Genomic DNA, 20107 nt, shown 5'->3' with positions numbered 1-20107 from the left:
CATGCTCTAAAAGACACCAGGCTCTCCCATAAAGAGACTAGAAAGGATGGCTGACTAGAAACTCCAAGGCATGACTTTCACAGACAGCTTAAAAGAACCCAACATCTATTATAGGACGTTTTGATTGCCATGGTCAGCATCATGAAAGTGCCTTACAATGTCTAACCTTAAGCACATCTTCTCACTCAAACTGGAAACTGAAACACAAATATGAATAAAATTTCTGCAATAGGGGTAACTAGCAAGGAAATAAGTGAGATTGGATGAACGCCATGTATTCTCTTTTTTAATACAAACCAAATGACACCACAACAAAGATAATTCCCACAAACATCTGTAAGTACCTAGGGTTTTCTTCTGTGGAGGCTCTGGATCTTCCTCTAGAGTTCCTTTAGAAATAGGTACAGTTCCATTCACCGTGTCACCTGATTTTCCACTTCTAAGGAATAAAATGTTAAAGCAATGCATTTTAGTGTATCATATACAACTTCAGAAATTATTGGAGGTTCAATAACAAATATCTTTTACATTCATGCAGTATACAAAGTAATATCTAGGACTAAATCATGACAATTCTAATGACCAGGAGCATAAAGGATTTTTTTTTTATTCTCAAAATAACATTATAGAGATTATTCCAGAACTATCTTTAAAATGTTAAATGTTGGGCATAATGTTAGTCAGCAATCTCACAGACATACATCATTTATGTCATAATTTGCCCGTACAGTATATTCTCAAACCTCTATATTGTGTGAATATGAAAACCAAGGCATGTTGCCTTTATGTGAAACACACATTTAAATGCTACTGCAGTGCTGCACTGCAGTTCCCAAACACAGAACCTGTAATAAACACTCTGACCCATTTCTGTAAAGAAGCTCCTTTTTACAGACTGCCAACAGGCAGCAGAGGGGGAGGGAAGAGAGGAGTAACTTGTCACTCCACGGCTGCAGACATGGTCTGAAGGGAAGATGACTTTTATTTCACATGTTCACTTTTAAAGGATGTTCATTGCGTGACAAAGGCAGACACAAACCTGTCACTACATTTTCAGGCAGTTGTTTTGTCCATAGGTTTTGCATTACAACATACAGGCAAGCTGCAACCAGAGCTCAGAAACATGCTTGTGTATGAGAAGGCTACCCTTATAATGAGGGAATGAGTCTTCTTTGTTATTAACTGCACTTCTTTCTATGTGCTTAATAGGCAACTACTGGTTTATTCTTAAATAGTTCATCTGTTCATTCAACTGATTCCTGATTCAACAACTGGAGTTGTGGGTTCACTTTTATATGAATTGACTGTTCTTGTCCTCACCAAGCCAGGGTTGTGGTTGAGGACTTTGGACCAGATTAAGGAATCACCAATCGTGTGAAACACGTCTAGGGTGCCTCTTTAAAGGCTGTTACTGCTTCCTACAACTGCTATACTGGTACTGGTGGCAAAAACCTGGCTACTGCCCTTTCATAGCCAATGAACTAGAGAAGACACTGAACAGGCCATTGACATTTCTGCAAATCCTTGACTAGGAACTTCTTTTCACTGATGACTCATTTTCATTAGATTACATTAGATCACAAAGCAGTTGCTTTCACCCATGAGCACCGCTTTACTTGATCTATTTTCATAAATCAAAATTCAAAATTGACCACATTGCACAGGAACATATAACAAATCCAGCAATGATTCCATACCTGAGGGAGGGAGGTATTAAATCAGTAGGCAGAGTGAGAGGAAGTGGCTGTCCTGTTTTCGCCATGTCAACAAGATGCATGGCCAAAATAAATTCATCCGCTTTGAGCTTTCCATCCTTATCGACATCAGCAAGGTTCCTGAAGACAGACAGTTCTATAATTTGGCTCTTAGGATGGCATCTTAGGATTTCTATCTGTACTGACAAAATTTGGTTTCACTGACTGCCATTCCTTGTAAAAGCAAAATATAAAAATAACTAAAACATAAATGCACTAAATGAAGAGAGACATTACTTCATATTATACTTCCATGGCATTTCATTATATACATTGCAAATAATATAGCATTTTTTACTCCTTTTCAACCTACATTAATAACCGAACATAATGAGACTACACTGTATTTCTTTTAATGATAATCTGATCTTTCAACACTTTCCTTCTGCAATTAAACACACCAGATCAAAACATAAAATTGCACATATATAAAAATACACATTACATTCAATTATGTGTGAAGTGTGAGGGTTTAACTTTCATATCATGTCTAATGAATGTAAAACAAGGATGTGCAGTGTAGAGAAAAAAAATGTCATAATCTAAGTACATTGGTCTGATTCTGTAACAGATGAATAAATGTGTCAAGTGTGACTGGCTACATGTCAACTTGTGTGTATACCCTAGTAATGATGTTATCTACACATCTTTAAATGTATGTTATGTTTATACAGTTTTGAAGAGGATATCAAAAATAAAGACCTTAAACAACTCAGAATCAAAGTAACAGTTTCTGAGTTATCAAGAAGAAATACTTTTTGTGCTAGATTACTGAAAATGAATCATTTTTCTTTATCCAGTATAAGGATGCTAGAAGTCACAGCACAGCTAAGTGAATTTTTGTAATTGTGTTTAATTTTACAGAAGGGACATTTTCTGGAGAGCAAGACTGGGACACAAAACAAGATATTGTTGTCTGCAGTGTTCTCAAACCTCAACCTCAAAACTCAACACAAACTTTTCCAAACAGTTTTTATACCTCAGAATATTCTTCTGAGTAACCACAAACATCTCAATCAGAAAAGGAACATTTGAACTATACTGTATTTAGGCCAAACATAAAGAATACCATAATTGTACAAAATACCATAGTGTTTGTGACACAGTGCACTTTTCACCTTCCAGTTGCTCTGAAATGTCACATACTCTTTCTGCATTTCACACAACAGCTGTCTGCAGCTCTTCCTCCCCATGCAGAGTGCTTTACCATATTTCGAATGAACCCTTTTACGTACACAAATCAATCCCTACAGCAGCTTTTGAGAAAGTTGTTTATAGTGATCTACAAATTTCATTTTGTGTCATCTAGGAGGCTTTGCTCTGATCAATGGAGAAGAATGTATCACCTGATTTTCCCTGTCTTTAGTTCTTGTCTTGGGGAATACTGTATCCATTAAGGTATAATCTATTCTTACAAAACTAACATCTCCCACTCACTTATACTGTTTGTGTCTTTGTTTTAAAGGGGAACTGCAATGCTACTGCTAGTTTGTTATATTTCAGCATTATAAAGAATCGGCAAAGATAAGTGCATTTCAAACCACACTGAAATGTAACGTGTAGAACCTCCAATTTACATCACAAAAGAGACAACATTTCAATGTATGCATAAGGCCATATTGTTGTCATTGTTTCCAATTCAGAATGAGCCAAAGAAACTTCTGGTGATGCAAAAAAAATTTTAGATATTTAAGTTTTACAAAAAAGAGCAACCTGCCAACCAACTAAAATACACCCATAGTCACTTTGAAGTTTTTCAAAAGTACTCTGTCATTTACATTGGTGGATATTTTATGATAAATTACACCTAAAAGAAAAATTCTAGCGGGACTTATATTTTTGGAAGACTTATATTTTTGCACCATAGCCCGTGCCATTGCTAGAGCATCTGATTTGAATGAGTGCAATTGAATTGAATTCAGCATATCAACTTTGAGACGGTTTTGCAGACAAATATAACTTGCTTGTTAACTCGGCATACAGATCGTGCTGAAACCTTTCTGGGTTGAAATATCTGCTGCACAACCTGTACTCTTTTGATCTCACGTCACACTGAATCTCATCGAGAAACTGGTCGATGGGATCAACATCAGTGCCCATGCTTATTACCCTTGGCTAGCTGAATATCTCTTGGAAAAGGAAACAGACTTTCTACTGATTCAATCCATGTGACCATTACATTCTGAACCTCCCAAATGCACGACAGTGAGGTGTTGTTATATATATACTATAAATATGTGAGTTCAAAGAGAATTAAAGAAGGATTATCATTGTCAGTAGACCACATTTCTCATTTGCTTACAGCGACTAGTGAGCAGGAAGGGCCACTTTCACCTCACAATTTGTGTGAACACTCAATCTCACCCCCCAGCCGTTTCTTGTCTGCCTGCGACAACATGGCAACAGTACAGCACTTTCACAAAGTTCATGATTTTGCACTTAATGCGAAATTTGTAAAATTTTGCAATACCATAAATTAATGTATTTTGTTACTGAGATTTAATAACTGGTCTGAGAAATTGGGATGCAGTTCCCCTTTAAGGTTTTATCTTATTTATCAAAATAAGATTGAATTTTAATAAAATATACAGAAAACTAAAAATAGTAGTCCTTTAAGAAAATATAAAGCCTAGATGGTACTTTAACACTACTTTGACGACTGCTGTTATGTAAAACAGTAAAATGAAAACAAGTGCCTACCATATTGTAGCCAGCTGAGTTTGAGTGAGATTTGATGTGGCCAGAGCATTCCTAACTTGAGGACCTGGAAAATGCAAATGTATCCGTAAAAACCTCTTCTTTACCACGGGGAATAAACAAGGCATATAGTGATTTTGTTTTCACTACAACCGAAACTGTATTTTTCCTGGTCAGAAATAACAATGACATCAACACATCATAATTGTTAAAAGCACAACCTTATTTAGAAAATTGTCCTCCACAAAACTACAAAAAGGCCAATACTGCTCTGAAATATGTGCAGATAAGAAGAACAGTAAGGATTCGGACAGATATCTAAATGGAAGACTGAAAAGTTAAATGAAAAGAATTGCTTCAGCTTGGAAAAAAGATTAATTCCTAACAAAAGACTGACAAAACACCAAATGCTACGTCAAAATCAATGGAGAAAAGCAGATCAGAAAGCCAACAGATGCTAAGATAAAACACATTTGTGTGCTGTGAGAAGAGTCAAATCATTAAACAAAACAGACGCAGGTGTGTGGATCACATGGCCAGACTGTGCTGGGGATGAGGATTCTCTGGTGGCCTTCAAAAATGATTTATGGGCCACCGGTTACACATGATGCACCACATTTAAACGAAAAAGGTCTATAGATATTTTTAATTCCTGACATGAAGTTCCTTTCATCATGTAACATGAATTCAATAGTATTGTCAATAACAACATGATTTGAATTTTCCTGAACTGTAACCTAGAAGAGTGTTCAAAATGTGCTCTGTGTTGACAGAAGGATGGTGACATTGTGAAATGGAGTTGTTAACTGTACGTTTAGATTGAGGTATTAACAATGTATGCCTTTAGTTCAGAAATCTACAAGTTTATCAGAAAACCCTGAGTGTGTTTTTGTAACTTCTGGCCATTGATTCACCTTTCCTTCATTTATTACTTTTCTCAGAAAGGTTTTGTAAGCCACTGACAGAACAAGTCTTTTGTGACTGCAACATATGTAAACCACAAGGATTCGGTGCCAGCTGCCTTTCCTGTAAGCATCTTGTAAAAAAAAAGAGGCATTTATCTTCTTTAATTGATACTGCAGAGCAGGGACATTAACCCAAGAAAAAACACAGCTACTCCAGCTAGATTCTACTACTGTCCCCATCCATCCCTTTTTCAAACTGCTTTTTCCAATCAGGAGTCAGAGCCTATGTCTGACAGTAAATGGCACAAGGCAGCTTCAGAGTGTGTGTGTCGGGACAAAAACACAGACACGCACACACTCACATCTAAGGCCCACCTTCCCAGAAGCCAATTAACCTACAAGTACGTGTTTGGACTGAATGAGGAAACCCACGCAAACATGGAGAGAACATACAAACTCCTCGCAGATAGCAACCCATGTCTGGATTTTGACACCTGTTTCCAGCTTTGCGAGGCAGCAGGGCTAACCACTGTACTGCTCTGCACCAGTATCATGAAGCAATATTCCAATATAACCCAATCACCACTGTACTCTTAATGATGTAGAAAGAAAATATTAAAAAGACACGTTGTTATGCTAGAGTAAATATAATGTTTTTTTTCTGTAAATTCCTTTAATCCTGACAAATACCACTAATGTGACCACACTCAAGTAATACTTATGAATTATACTGTAATTTGAAAGCTGGATAACAGGGTTATAGATAAGTAAATCTTAAAATCTAATTTTTCACAGGAAAAGTTTATATTTTTACTTGTGTGTTACATAATTCAAGTATACACATGCAATGCCTTGCAAAAGTATTCACATTTGCTTTACTGTTTGCAGTCAAGACACTTTGAAATAGCGATTAAAATTTGTTATATTCACAACCTATTCTACACTTTCAAAGCAAAAATAAATGCAACAAATAATTAATGGAAAATCGAAAAGTCATGATTGTTTTATTCTTCAAAAATTTTGCTGTGGCAAACCAATATTAACTTAGGTAGATAAAAACCACTTTAAAAAGGCACACAATTGGATGAATGCCCTCTGTCTGTGTGCAGTAATAGTGGTTCATGACTTCAAACAAACTTTTTATTTAATTTGTTTTATGTCGCTGTTTTTTAAACTCCTGTGAAAAAAATTCCTGATATGCCAGTAATAAGGTATACTAAACAGTTTCCAATAAATATTCCATTGAAAAAAGAATAGGATTTGTGTATATATTAACTAAGCAACAGTACACAAACATAGGTTAGATTTGGAATAATTGTCTAAATCTACAATGTACCAAAAGTAACTACTCATTTTCCATGTAATATGCAACACCTCTTTGATTCCATACATATTTCCAATACCTCGATAAGAGTATTCATTTTACACTGGCAAGGAACAAGATAACCTTTTACAGATTTAAATGTTCCACTACAATTCAGTCTTTTAACACCTCAGCTGCAATAAAACTGGTCTAGCTGGAACAGAGTTATTTTTGCTGATGAGGTAACAGCCAAGAAATAAACAGCACTTTGCCATCCAGAACTCCTGTTGTTATAGGGAAACTGACTGTGAAAACGAAGAATTTATCTGGATATATTTAATTGATTATTTTTAAGTCAGGTTAAATGTTATTTAATGAATAATAATGTACTGATAATTAAAACCCACAATACAAAATTAATTTGGATAAGCAAAAACACTGACATTTGTGTTTTAGGGAAATTTGGGATTCTCTTTAAATCATGTCTCTCTCCAGGTCACAAAGAATATATAGCTTATTTCTTATGTAAATAGATGCTAAATTGTAGAAAGTCCAAATGCCTCATTAAATGATTTTGAAATACGTTTGCTGACACTAAATATTTTGTATGTAATTACCTCATAGCTGTTTTCTGATCTCAGACACACCAGTATGGTTTTAGATTTCAATACTATAATAAACCATTCTGCTGTAGGGTGTTTTAATAGCTTTTACTCAGTTCAGTTACCACACAATAAAAGAACGCATTGCGATATTATTCAACACTGAACATACTACAGTTACATCAGTCCTGGATTAATAAACAAAAAAATGTACAACTTTTGATCAATGCATATCTTGCTTATGTACGGATTTATGAAATATCTGCACAGTGCAGTCCTGAGAACACACAAATGTTATCCAATCACCTGAGAGGTAGCCCGTCATGGCTTTATCAATGCTGTTGAAAATCTGTCTGTATTTCAGCCGTGAGGACTGAGGTACGGCCCAGTCACCAGAACCAGCCTTGGGAGAGTTGCTTGTGAGAGAGGTTGTTGAGGATGAATTTGAACTGCAAGAAAAGGAAAATAAACCTGTTTACGTTTTAACTTGACTATTAAAAGGTTTCTGCAATATGATGACCTGCTTCTATAACATTCAAACAATATTCAGAAGGAACACAGAACCTTATTCTTATTCAAGAAATGCAGAACAAATCTCAGTTAGCCACAGTCTATTGGGAAGAAAATATTCTGTAATGAAAAAAGAATTTTGAACGGAGAGAACCTTAATAATCACCACTTCAATGTGACATTACATTTTAGTGCACTAACTCCGCTTATGGAACACTAATTTGGTAAGAACTTTCCCTATTTTCTTTTATTCATTAGTGCCATCTTAGAGGCATTCATTATATTACAGTTTCAATATGATGAATAAATTGATAGTTCTGATGATATCACTCATAAAATGTTTGTAGGCTGAAAAACAAATCAATGTTCTGTGTTCTTAAAATAAAGACACATTTAAATTATTATTTTTTATATTAGAAGCCAAAGTTTGCAAAAGCAAACTAAAGTCTCTGAAGATCAATGACAAAGAAGTTGATGTATGACTGTATTAAGACTGGACAAAGGCAAGGTGAACGTCTAATGGAAACTCAGCCTGGCCAACACAATAAGAGCCTAAAAATTACTTGCAACTAGAAAAAATGAAATTCAGAGCTATTGTGCAGTATCTGTTGTCATGATGTGTTTCAGGCAAATGTGGGCTTAATTTTACAAGCACAAGGCAAAAAACATTTATTTGTATGCATGTATTTTCCTTGATGTTGTTCTAAGACATTGTTGTACCAGAGAAATGATGGGGACATTAATATTTTACATGTTTTGTATTACTGGTTCTGCACAAGAGTTTAATTTTTCTTCCATCCAATGCATTTATAGTTCACTTAATAAAAAATGAGTGTGCTTCAGGCACAATAATTTGAAATAGTATCATTTTATGTTGTTTTGTACTTGGGTAAATCTTGTAGATACTGAATTTTAGACAAGAACTTAAATACCAGCCTCTCAGCTGATATTTGTGGCGAAGTGGCTTCTGTTGCTATGAGAACAACCTATTGACTGACAGCAGATTTGAAAACTAGACTTTGGCTTTGGTAGAAGATATTAATTTGACCACATCCGGATATATCATATTTTGTATTACAAAGGTATCTAAGTTTAGTGCTGCTTTTCTAAATGAAAATCTCTTTGATGCATTAATGATCAATTTGTAATAAAATGGGATCATATTAATCTAACACACATAGCATAATGTATGAAGTGAAGATAAATTTGTGGGCTCCTATTATGGTATTTATGATTTCAAGGTCAGTCTCACCTGCTGGACCCCAAGTCTAATAAGGATTGTGTTTTTGTCATTCCAGTACCTCCTAATCCCACTGAAGATGAAGGTACAGAACTAGTCACAGGCAGTACTGAGAAAACAGAAACAACAGTCACAATAACACAATATTAACTCCGGAGTATTTCTAGCTTGATTACATTGTGATTTTAAAGCTAATCAACTCTAAAAATAAAATAAGAAACATACTAAAAGCTGAAATATATGTATAGATTATTGCCCTTTCTCTCTCATTTAATATTTTTAAAGTGACTTGAAAAGGTATTTGCCTCCTTCTAATGATATCCCTTTTAGCTGAAGTTCAAATGATTTATTCACATTTCTTAGACTGAATATAATATTTTAGCTGAAGGTTGTAATATTCAAATGATGGGGACATTCAAACTGAATACTTCATGGGTAAAAGAAGAAAATGTCAGCAAAAACTACAAAGAAAAACAAAACAATTTTGAACCACCTCCTCCACATACACACCACACAGACACTTCACTGTATTAAGTGTTCACTGTGGATGTTGACCCAACATATAAGATAAACTATACAAATGAGAGCTGGGGTTTATCTGGAATATTCTGTTACCCAAACCAGGTGTTCACTCAGAGCTCATTTTTACTTTTATGGTTTAAACATTAACCTTCTTTGAACTCCAAAAGAAGCACAATGTTAAGTATTCTACCATCTCAGTCTCATTTAGTTATTATTCTATCTAGATATAATATTTCTTTTCTTTTGGATCACTTCATGCTAAATGGAGTTCTACAAAGGAAACCTCAGATTACTGTAGAGCACGCATAAGGTTCCAGCAGCTCTTCCAATAAAGCTCAGCAAGCTGCAGGATGAGAAATGAAATGGGAAGGAAGGTACAGGAGAGTATCAGAGTACATGTGAAATGTCAGCGAATGCTGCAGCTTACTTGTAGTAAATGAGGCAGGGGAAGGGTGAAGGATGCCAGCGGTCCCATTCGGCAATGCTGAGGGGCTCACAGAAGGCACCAGGGGGGCACTCAGCCCCATCGGGCTCAAGGGGCTCATCGACGTAGTAAGTGGCAGAGGAGCGAACATGGGCATGGTCATGGGCATGGCAGGAACAACAGAGAGATTTGGCATACTTCCCATTCCTAGGTGAAAGCAAATTGGCAAACCTCACAAGACAGATCTCAGGACATTAAAAGCCATTTTAATTTTCATTTCACAAACCAAAAGCTCTGAGATGAAAAGACCAGCCATTTATTTCATTTTCACATTTTTTTGTGAAAGCATGCATCACCTAAAGCATTCCATTTTATTTTGCAAAACAAAGCCCTTAAATCACCAAGTTTGCTCCTCCAATTCATGTAAAAGCAAATGAAAAAGGAAGCACACTGAGGATAAAGGGATTTCCACTGGGGACCATGTAATGGAACACTAAAAAGCCTTTCAATTTAAGTTGAAATTCTTTGAAAAGTAAAGTTATTTTAGACTTGTCGTACATCATTAAATCACAGGAAACCCAAATTTAAAAATATTCAAATATCATAAACATATTGAAAATATCTGAGATACTTTGATAATCAAATATGTTCTTCACAGTGCTTATTTAAATTAGTAAAAGCAATGGACATTCAATAATCCTTCTAAAAAGAAAGTGAACTAAATTTATGGAATGGTCAGGAGAGATACGGTATGTTCATGGCTTTAATTATTTTGGAAATCTAAATCAAAAGTGCAATTTTAAGATTAGCTATAACTAAAATGATTAATTTGAGGTCAATTTAAGTATGGTGTGGACTGATGAATCCAGACCAATTCCTGTTCGCTGCAAGGTAACTCAAATACAGCACAGCTTCAAGGTCTCCTTCAGTGGCTTCATCCAAAGTAAATCATGGTCAAATGATCCTCTACAATTAACCAAGCAGACTAGTTATTCATTTAGATTAGGTCTGGAATCTGTATGATTTCCCTACCCTTCACTCTTTGACCTTACCAAAGCGTGATGACGTCAGTGGCGACTGCACTGGTGGCTGCTTCATTATGATTGGGAGAGCTGATGGCAGACAGTGGCCCTGGAGTTTGAGCTTGATTAATTTCATGGCAATGGAAAACTCTAGGCGGTCCATTTTCCCATCTTTGTTCAGATCTGCTAGGGCCCTGTTTGTAAAAACAAATGTTAAAAAATATATAAGTTCAAAAAGGTATCTGTTTTAGCTGTGAAGCCGGGCTGAAGTTCAATATACTGCATTCAGGTAAAGATGACATGTCTAGGAGTCACATAAGGAAGAAGCTGGGCCACCACATGGTGATGTTCAGGCCAGGTAACGAAGTGAACGTTTAACAGGAATCATTATCATGTTAACCATGTGTCTTTTTCATGGAAACTGGTGTTAGTTCTCCCATGCATACATCTAGAAATTCTACACTGATAACTGCTATTTTTAGTTAATAAGTAATTCCAGGAGAAACGGATGCAGATTGCAGACAGAAAGTGCCTTGCTAGGAGAACATTTTGAAAAATCCCTTTTCACTCCTGGCAATGGACCACAACAAAGACATAAACAAACCTGTTTCACTAATGCGTAGTGATATATGGTGGACAATGTTTATTTCTTTTACAATTCTATACTTTTTTTATTACCTTCCATATAAAACTAAATAATAAATAAAAATATTAGTAAACGTTCTTTTTAATCAAAAGGGCCCATTTAATGTTCCTTCCCCAGAAATAATAAGGAATAAAATGATGTGTAAACTGAATATTTGTGTGAAATAGACATTCTAGGTTCTTTATTAATGGAGCATTAAGTTCTATAAATGAAAACCTTTCATGGTAAGGTAATGTAAACATTTAGAAATGAAGGTAACTTGAAGGTAACATAAACAATGTTATAAACATTTCTAGTCTTTTATTAAAAAAATACTTCAAATTATCCATGTTAGTCTGTCAAGTCCATGATAAAATATCAGAAAGTATTGGCCGTTGGGCTCACCATATCTCAGCCAGGACTGGAGCAGGAAGACTCGACTGCAAGAAGAACTTCCGAGCCTGATCTCCTGAACAAACAAAAAGATTTAATCGAAACTTTGCACCTCTGCAGTTGATAGATGTAGCTCACTATGCTGTGGGATTTCAATACAACTGAGTGAATATAAGTATATAAGTAATATACAGCAAAACCCTTAAATACAAAAACATAGCAATGATGTGATTATTCAGGATGCCTGATGGTGCCCAATCCACCCTTTCCATGCTATAGAACTTCTGTAAGATCTAAATACAATGAACATACAGTACTGTACTAACCAAGTCAGGGCAGTTAAAACTGACTGCATCCATTCAGAGGTCAATCCATTCATATTGTGTTCAAACATGAAATACTAACTGGGCTGTCTTACTGAACCTGATAGTTCTATATCTATGATGCAGACTGAATTTGATGAATTCAACTAATCTGCTGCATTTCCTACAAAACCTAGTGTCATTCCTTGTTCTTCTATAAGAACATAAGAGAGGTTACAAACGAGAACAGCCCCCTCATCCCAGCCAGCCACTTTACACAAACCTCTCTTGATACACAAATGAACGAGCTCTATGTAAGCAATAGAATGATGCCAAGGAAGTTTGTGAAATAGGGGTTATTAGTTCATTTTTATGCATAGCATTTACAGGGCCTGCATAAGACTGCTTGGTTAAGATTTATGATCCATGTATCTAATGCCGAAATATTGGCTTTATTTTATCAAAGGACAACTGCTTACATAACTAACTTTACTTAAAAGGGTTGTGGGTATATGAAACAATCTACCCAATTACACTGCTGAAGCCGATACTGTGACTTAATTCAGAAAACAACTGAATTAGATCTTTGGACCAATTAACAATGAAATACCAAACAGGCCAGATGGACCGAAAGGCCTCCTCATGTCTGTTTTCATAAGTAGTTACTTTGGTATTGTTTAAGGTACTAAAATAGGCTTCAGTATGTTGACAATTCTGGCTCACATGCTTTGTAAATGTACTCTGTAAATGTACTCATATTTATTTATGCACATTATGCCCATCCTCTGTAATTATGCTGGCTTCCTGTGAAATCGAATACAGATTTCAATATTAACCTGACCACATACAAAGCACTGAGCAGTCTAGTTCCAGGTCATCTTAAAGTCTTATGGCATAGGTTTAATCATGCACCTATTCTGAGATCTGCTGACTGAGGCCTTACTACTAGGTATCAAGATCCAGATATCCAGATCCAAAAAGCAAATAACTAGTTGAAAAAAATCTAAAGACAATAAAAATCTACTAAATAGTTTAATAAACACATGCAAATAAAAATGCTAAATGTAAACAAGCTTTTAATGGTAGAATTTCAAGACATTCATACAAGCAAATTATCTGAGGGACACAAAACTACCTGTAAACTAAATATAAGTTTTTGAGTGTCTAGTTATTTTTTGTCAGACCATATGGTGTTGCAACACAGAAGAAAGAAGAATCTGAAAGGAAACCTGAGGTTAACTCCTACACCACATCCCATTTCTGGGAAATGCTATCAACACAATCTTTTTTTCATGACAAAGAGCTTTTCATAAACAATTGTTACAAAGGAAATAAATGGAGGAGTCAGTGCATGAAGATTATTTGGTTTCTTTTTTTTAAGACACTAAACTTCCCTACTTTTTCATCAATAGTGAATATACCAAAAAACACTGCCAACAAATATTGGGTTACCATTTGTTGTGCTCAAAGCTTTAAAAGATACACGAATCTAATCATGTTTTTAATATTTAAGTGAAATTAAAATTACTTTTCTCTGTGTTCTTTTAATACTGAATGAATGTGTGAGTTTAGGACTTATTCTCACATAGGAACAATAGCATGCAAGAAGCAATAAAGGAAAGCTGTTTTACATTATGTGAAAAGGAAAAAAAATATAATTGCCGCAAGTGCATTAGTAGCCACCTTCTCATTTGAATGCAGATATTTTTATGATGAAGCCACTGTGTTGGTTTGAGATCATGTTGGGACTCTGTGCACAACTGTACTCTACTTCATCACAAAGCTGCAGACAGACATCAGGAAGCAATGCAGTGACAAAGAAACCAAAATGAAGCTGTTAGTTCCTCGAACAATACAATAGAGAAGCAAAAATGTATTCTATTTTTCTTTAAAATTCAAGTACATTAACTAAAAGGCCCAAGTCTCAGTAGGGAATAGGTAATGAGGTGTTGAGTTATCAATGATTTTAAAAGTATGTGATCTTCTGAACTACTTCATGTCACCTTTAAAATACTTATTTTCTATGAAGAAGAAAACACCTAATACTAAGCACTAAACCTGCACAGATGCCTTGCATTTTGATTGAGCTTAATTGTTGCATGCACAATATAACTCAGGTGTAGTGTAAAAGTAACATCAGAGGCAATTCAATGAGCCTGAACCTTTGGAACCAACACACTATATCAATAAATGCAGTTTCCTCCCACTTTCCAAAGATATACAGGTTAGGGTTGATTGGCCATACTAAAGTTTTCCTTCCTGGGTACTGTAGGTTTCAAAGGGATTTCATACATGGGAAGGGGGTCATCCTAGTGCTGGCTAGTAGACATTATAGACATGTAACTAGATGAGCTTGATAAACTTGGATAGCATCCACTAATCTATGGTTTCTCTGAGCTAATGAAGTATAATTACTTTTTCCAGTGGAAATCTACAATGTTTTTCTTTTCCCTTTTCTTAGAGAAGCTGCTAACCCCGTGGTGAACTAGTGTACTCAGACCAAACTGCAAGTGAAAGAGGGCACAATACCACATAACTTCAAACCACTGTTAAATACTGTTTATCACACATCACAAACTCCTTCAATGGCTTTATCTGTGAGATATGTTTGGTCTTTTAAGGAGGTAAAACTCTGCATGTCCAGAGTGGAATTAAGCCAGATCATGGGTGTAACTCCCCTACATTGATGAACAGTGTCATGGAAGTTTTAATGACAAAGGTCAGGACCTTGGATTCATTTCTAGTATGAAGGATGGTACCTCCTACAGAGGTACACCTACTGGTCTGCCAAAATCACTTAGAGCATAAACCTGGTTTTCAATAGATCTCTACTTTCCTACTAAACACTAGTCAAAAATCATGGAATCAGCATGGGTAACTCAAAGTGCCTAGTGATGAATGGTAAGAATTTTGGGTACTCCGTTTTGCTTAATAAGATCAAAACAATGCTTGACACTGGTCACAACCAGTTACCAGAATCTTGTTTTTGCTCTTACCCGATACAAAGCCCATTGTAGGCTGGAGGGCATCAAACTGTTTGTCATGTTTATCCCTCTCTTCAGGAGTGATGGCCCAAACGCTGCGACCACCTAGAAAAAGAGGAATATATGCGATGTGGGGTTCAATAAAACTCAGTTAATTTTGATAATTATAAAAACAATACTCAGGATAAAAATAGCTTTTTCTATTCTATTCTTATAAAGAGAACAATAACGACAACATTAGTTTTACTAGAACAGGTCAACTATAAGAAGAAAAGAAAAACATAAATCCAGCAACAGTCTCTCACTGTCCCATTCTTTCTTATAGAACTGCTTCATATTCATGACACTTAGGAGTGTCCTTGCATGCACTTTCAAATATCTTCTACTTGTGCCCTCTGCTTTATGTTTCACTGTTGATTCTGAAGGAGACGACTGGAATGACTTTGCCTATCCCTTTGAGAACTTTGAGTACTTCGATTTAAATTATTTAATTACTCTATCAGATTCATGCAGAGCATTCATTTTAGCCCAGGAATATATCTTGTGGCACTTTCTTAAGTGTCAAGCACTTAAGAAACTATTTGTTCCCACCCAATTACTTTTTAAAATAGAACTGATGAGACTATATTACATCTGAGATTTTGAGCCAGTTACACAAAGACTCAAATTAGTTTTATTCTTTGACTCATGTCTGGTGTATATTTGAAAGACTATGAAGACATGAAACTAATAAATTTAGAGAAATGCATAAAAAAACACAGGGACAATATAAATGGCTGCTTTATGAAGTATACTGTATATTAATCTCTTATATGTATTTGGATGGATATAGCTTTATTTTTGGTGAATACCTAATATAAATTATAACCAGTTATAATGGTCTATGCATAATGTCTTTTATTTAAAAAAAAATTTGTATGAAGTAATATACATAAAATCTATTTACCTTCACATAAACAAAATTAATATTTTTAAATATATTATATTTACAGTAATATTCAATTACTTGGTTTAAGGGAACTCTTAATTTATATTTTAGCAAATAACTGCTGTCTAGAATTTTGTAAGTACTCCTCTTACACCAGAAGCCTACATGTACACTGAGTTATCAAGGTTTTGGCCTTAAGGTGGTAATATGTAATAAAAATAGCTTTTAACTTCCATCATGGTTCAAAAGGTTTTTGATTCTCTTGAAAGCTCTGTTCTCAACGGTAAGGTCTTTCATATTGTAGAAGTTAATTAAACTGTTCACACTCTGAAGAAACAGAGGGTCAACTTTTAATTTCAGTCCTAAACTGCACAACTGTGTGCTTTTACAACAGCAATCACTATGCTCTTAACAGTAATAATAATTCAAACTTCCGTTATCCATGGAATTGTTTATTTGGCCAAATCTTTCATCCAAGATGATTTGCAAGACACAGTGATGTACAAATTTAGACTACAACAGTATGATATGATAATTCACATAGTTGAGTGGTTTCCAAAGTGTAGTAGAGGAGTTTACACAATGCAAGGAAAAATGGCAGAACACAATAAACAGCACAAGTCCAATATTAAATATGCGCAGAAATGGGATTACAAAAGTGTACAGCTGTCCAACAGTCAATAAGTGCCAGGTGGGTTTTCAGTATGAAACATATTTCATCAGAAGGCAGTGAGAGATGGAATCTCAGTTATAATAATAATAATAATTATAATTGCTTACACTTATATAGCGCTTTTCTGGACACTCCACTCAAAGCGCTTTACAGGTAATGGGGACTCCCCTCCACCACCACCAATGTGCAGCATCCACCTGGATGATGAGACGGCAGCCATAGTGCACCAGAACACTCACCACACATCAGCTATCAGTGGGAAGGAGAGCAGAGTAATGTAGCCAATTCATAGAGGGGGATTATTAGGAGGCCACTATTGGTAAGGGCCAATGGGAAATTTGGCCAGGACGCCGGGGTTACACCCCTACTCTTTTCGAGAAGCGCCCTGGGATTTTTAATGACCACAGAGAGTCAGGACCTCGGTTTTACGTCTCATCCGAAGGACGGCGCCTATTTACAGTATTGTGTCCTCGTCACTATACTGGGACATTAGGACCCACACAGACCACAGGGTGAGCGCCCCCTGCTGGCCCCACTAACACCTCTTCCAGTTGGAAGAAATATCTAAATATTCATCACAAGTAAACTTTCAAGTTTGCCTGTGAAATGCACACTGAATTACATAATTATTTCTCTGTACTGACGTTTTATGCAAGGTTCGTGACTTGTTAGGGATCCTACCCCTATCTATGGAAACAGCAGCAAGGTATAAGAAGTGTAATACGTCGCCAGTATCCATGTTATAACAGAAATTACAGAGGAAGAAAGTGACTAGGGACTTTTTTCTTAGTAACTACCTGTATAAGGATAATATGTGCCAACAAAATCAAGCACATTTTAAATATTAAAGTACTGATACTTGCAACATGGTGAGCCATGCTTCCCTAACAGTTGTTAATAGTGGACAGCTCTGGCAAGAAAGCAATGAGTCAAGGTTGGTTTTCTCTAACTTCATAAAGCCCTTAAGTGTATTTTGAAAACTAAATATATATACTGTAAATCTTCATAGACCAAACCATATTGAAAACAGAAGAGTGGAGAGATGCTACACAGAGTGATACGATAATGGGACCAACCATACTGACAGAAATCTCTTTCACTTAAAAATATGGGTGTTGTACACACACTGAGTTTTAGGTTTCGTTACAAACATTGTCTTCGCAAATACAATATTGTCAGCTATATTCACTAAGTTTACTAAGTTTACATGTATCCTATTTAACACTCATACATGGTCTACTTGAGGATAATTTTATCTTTTATCTAAACCTGAACCGTGTCTCAAAGATGAAAACTTAATGTCAAATATTAAAGCAATAGATATTTCATAATATAAATGTTTTATAATACCAACTGATGCATGCCCCAAAAAAGTTTCCAGCACTTTCAAGTTGAGAAATGATAAAAACATCAAAGTGACCATTCGGCTGATCTTGCTTGTCTGATTGGTGTTTTCGAATCCATGATTAATATGATCCAGCTGCTTGTTGAAGAATATTGAGTCATCTTGAACAACTTTGAAGTTGTTAGTTTTTTATAGATCACCTGTCAACAGCTATAAGCATATCTTCTCAATTAATAAATAATTCAAAAGTTAGTTTTGGTTTGTTGTTCTGACTGTGTTCACAGTTAACAGATAACACTTGGAATGAAAACATTTTTTTTATTCTAAAAGATATGCTTAAATCTTCCTTTCCACATCAAGTTAAATCTTCTGATGAATTATAAGTAGTGTACACACAGATTACATCACAAAAAGATTTAAATTAATTTAGCACAGATTCTAAAAAAAAATAGTTCAAAGTCGAGGTTGACATGATGCTCGCCAATACAATGCCCAAAAAACTTTAAGGCAAGACAGGTTTTTATACTTTCCCACAAATACATAATGCATCAGCTATTATAATTTTGCTAAAAATAATCTTGGTGATTTATTACTATTCTTCTCAAATAATACCTTTCTCCCTAGAGCCTATGTTTGTGCTGTGCACTAGTCTCAAACTTCAGCCACAAAATCATAACCTTTCACATCTCTGTATATAGTTGGAACAATTACCATCCTGAATCAGTGTTTGCTTATTTACTCATTATCTACAGGAAATACCACTGAGCCCTTGACATCATATCCTTCAGACAAGAATCAAGACAAACATCTAGGTTCCACGTGTAGGCAAACATCAAAAACCAAGCTTCCTACACAGCTACAGCATCAAATGCATGAAAAAGTCAAAGCCTTGTCCCTAGAAAATTAACATACTCACTAATTTAGATGGTATTTTCTCCAAATACATCTAGTGACAGAGCAATCCCAGACAGTTTCTAAATGTCAGCAAATCCGAGTATGAAAATTGGCAGTGATGGATTATATCATTAAGAAATTCTGCAGGAAAGGGATGTCGTCCTGAGCACACAAAGAAAAATTACTTTCTAAAAGAAAGTTGAAATAATTACTTCACACAAGTAAACAAGCATGTTCGAAAACATGAAAAGGAGTATTTTTTTTTTGGTAAGGTAAAGTAAAGATAAAGACTCTGATGAAAAATATGTAATAACCAATGTCATCCTCAGATCATTCAGACATTAGTAAATTAAAACAACTATATAGCCCCATATGCTGCATCTCCCCACACACATACCATGTTGGGTAAAGATTGGATTTTTTTTCTTTTTGTTTTTAGAACCAAGAAGAGTTTGAACTTTCCAATGATATGAGCCACAGCAACTTCCCAAACTCTACTTGGAAAAAAAAAAACGGGGGATGTTATTTTTAAGTTGGCTTAAAACAGCAAGAGTTGTGCTGATCCAAAAGGAGGTAAAAATACCAATTAGCTCTGGAGTGAGAAGACTGAAGTGATACACCAGTGATGTAATCGATGTTGAAAGTAAGATGGTGCATCTATTTTATAAATAAGTCAATATGAAACTGGGTTCTTGGAAAATTGTTCATACAGTGCTTTTAAATGCACAACCAGTTTCCTCTGGTGTGACTGGTGTAGAATGATCCCTTCTCTCGTCCTCACAAAAAACTACTTTCTACTTTGCTTCTTTATAAAGAGCTGAAGTGAAAACTATCAGAACAATCCCAAGAATTAATGTTACGTCACTGAAAGTCTACACTTGTGTGTCTTACAATGTACCCTTCTGCTTTATACTATTGTGTATTTACATTTTCTATGGTATCTTATACCAACTCCTAAATGGTTTATACTAATTCAGTGATATA

The 20107-nt window shown here is 35.4% G+C and overlaps 1 protein-coding gene across 4 annotated transcripts in view; it reads right to left on the bottom strand.

The window, feature by feature from the left end:
- itsn2b (intersectin 2b) overlaps positions 1-20107 on the bottom strand; it is an 88425-nt gene that overhangs the window by 39628 nt on the left and 28690 nt on the right. For all 4 annotated transcript variants that reach the window (XM_088626260.1, XM_088626259.1, XM_088626263.1 and 1 more), the window contains 9 exons: positions 15296-15388; positions 12010-12073; positions 11010-11173; positions 9961-10164; positions 9024-9120; positions 7568-7710; positions 4455-4518; positions 1698-1835; positions 345-439 (listed from right to left, as the gene is read on the bottom strand). In XM_088626260.1, the coding sequence (XP_088482386.1) occupies positions 345-439; positions 1698-1835; positions 4455-4518; positions 7568-7710; positions 9024-9120; positions 9961-10164; positions 11010-11173; positions 12010-12073; positions 15296-15388 (1062 nt within the window). The remainder of the gene's footprint in view (positions 1-344; positions 440-1697; positions 1836-4454; positions 4519-7567; positions 7711-9023; positions 9121-9960; positions 10165-11009; positions 11174-12009; positions 12074-15295; positions 15389-20107) is intronic.

This window comes from Lepisosteus platostomus, chromosome 3 (genome assembly GCF_059453375.1).
Source record: "Lepisosteus platostomus isolate fLepPlt1 chromosome 3, fLepPlt1.hap1, whole genome shotgun sequence".
NCBI lineage: Eukaryota > Metazoa > Chordata > Actinopteri > Semionotiformes > Lepisosteidae > Lepisosteus > Lepisosteus platostomus.
The sequence above is the reverse complement of the archived record's forward strand: the minus strand, read 5'-3'. Positions and strand labels throughout refer to the sequence as shown.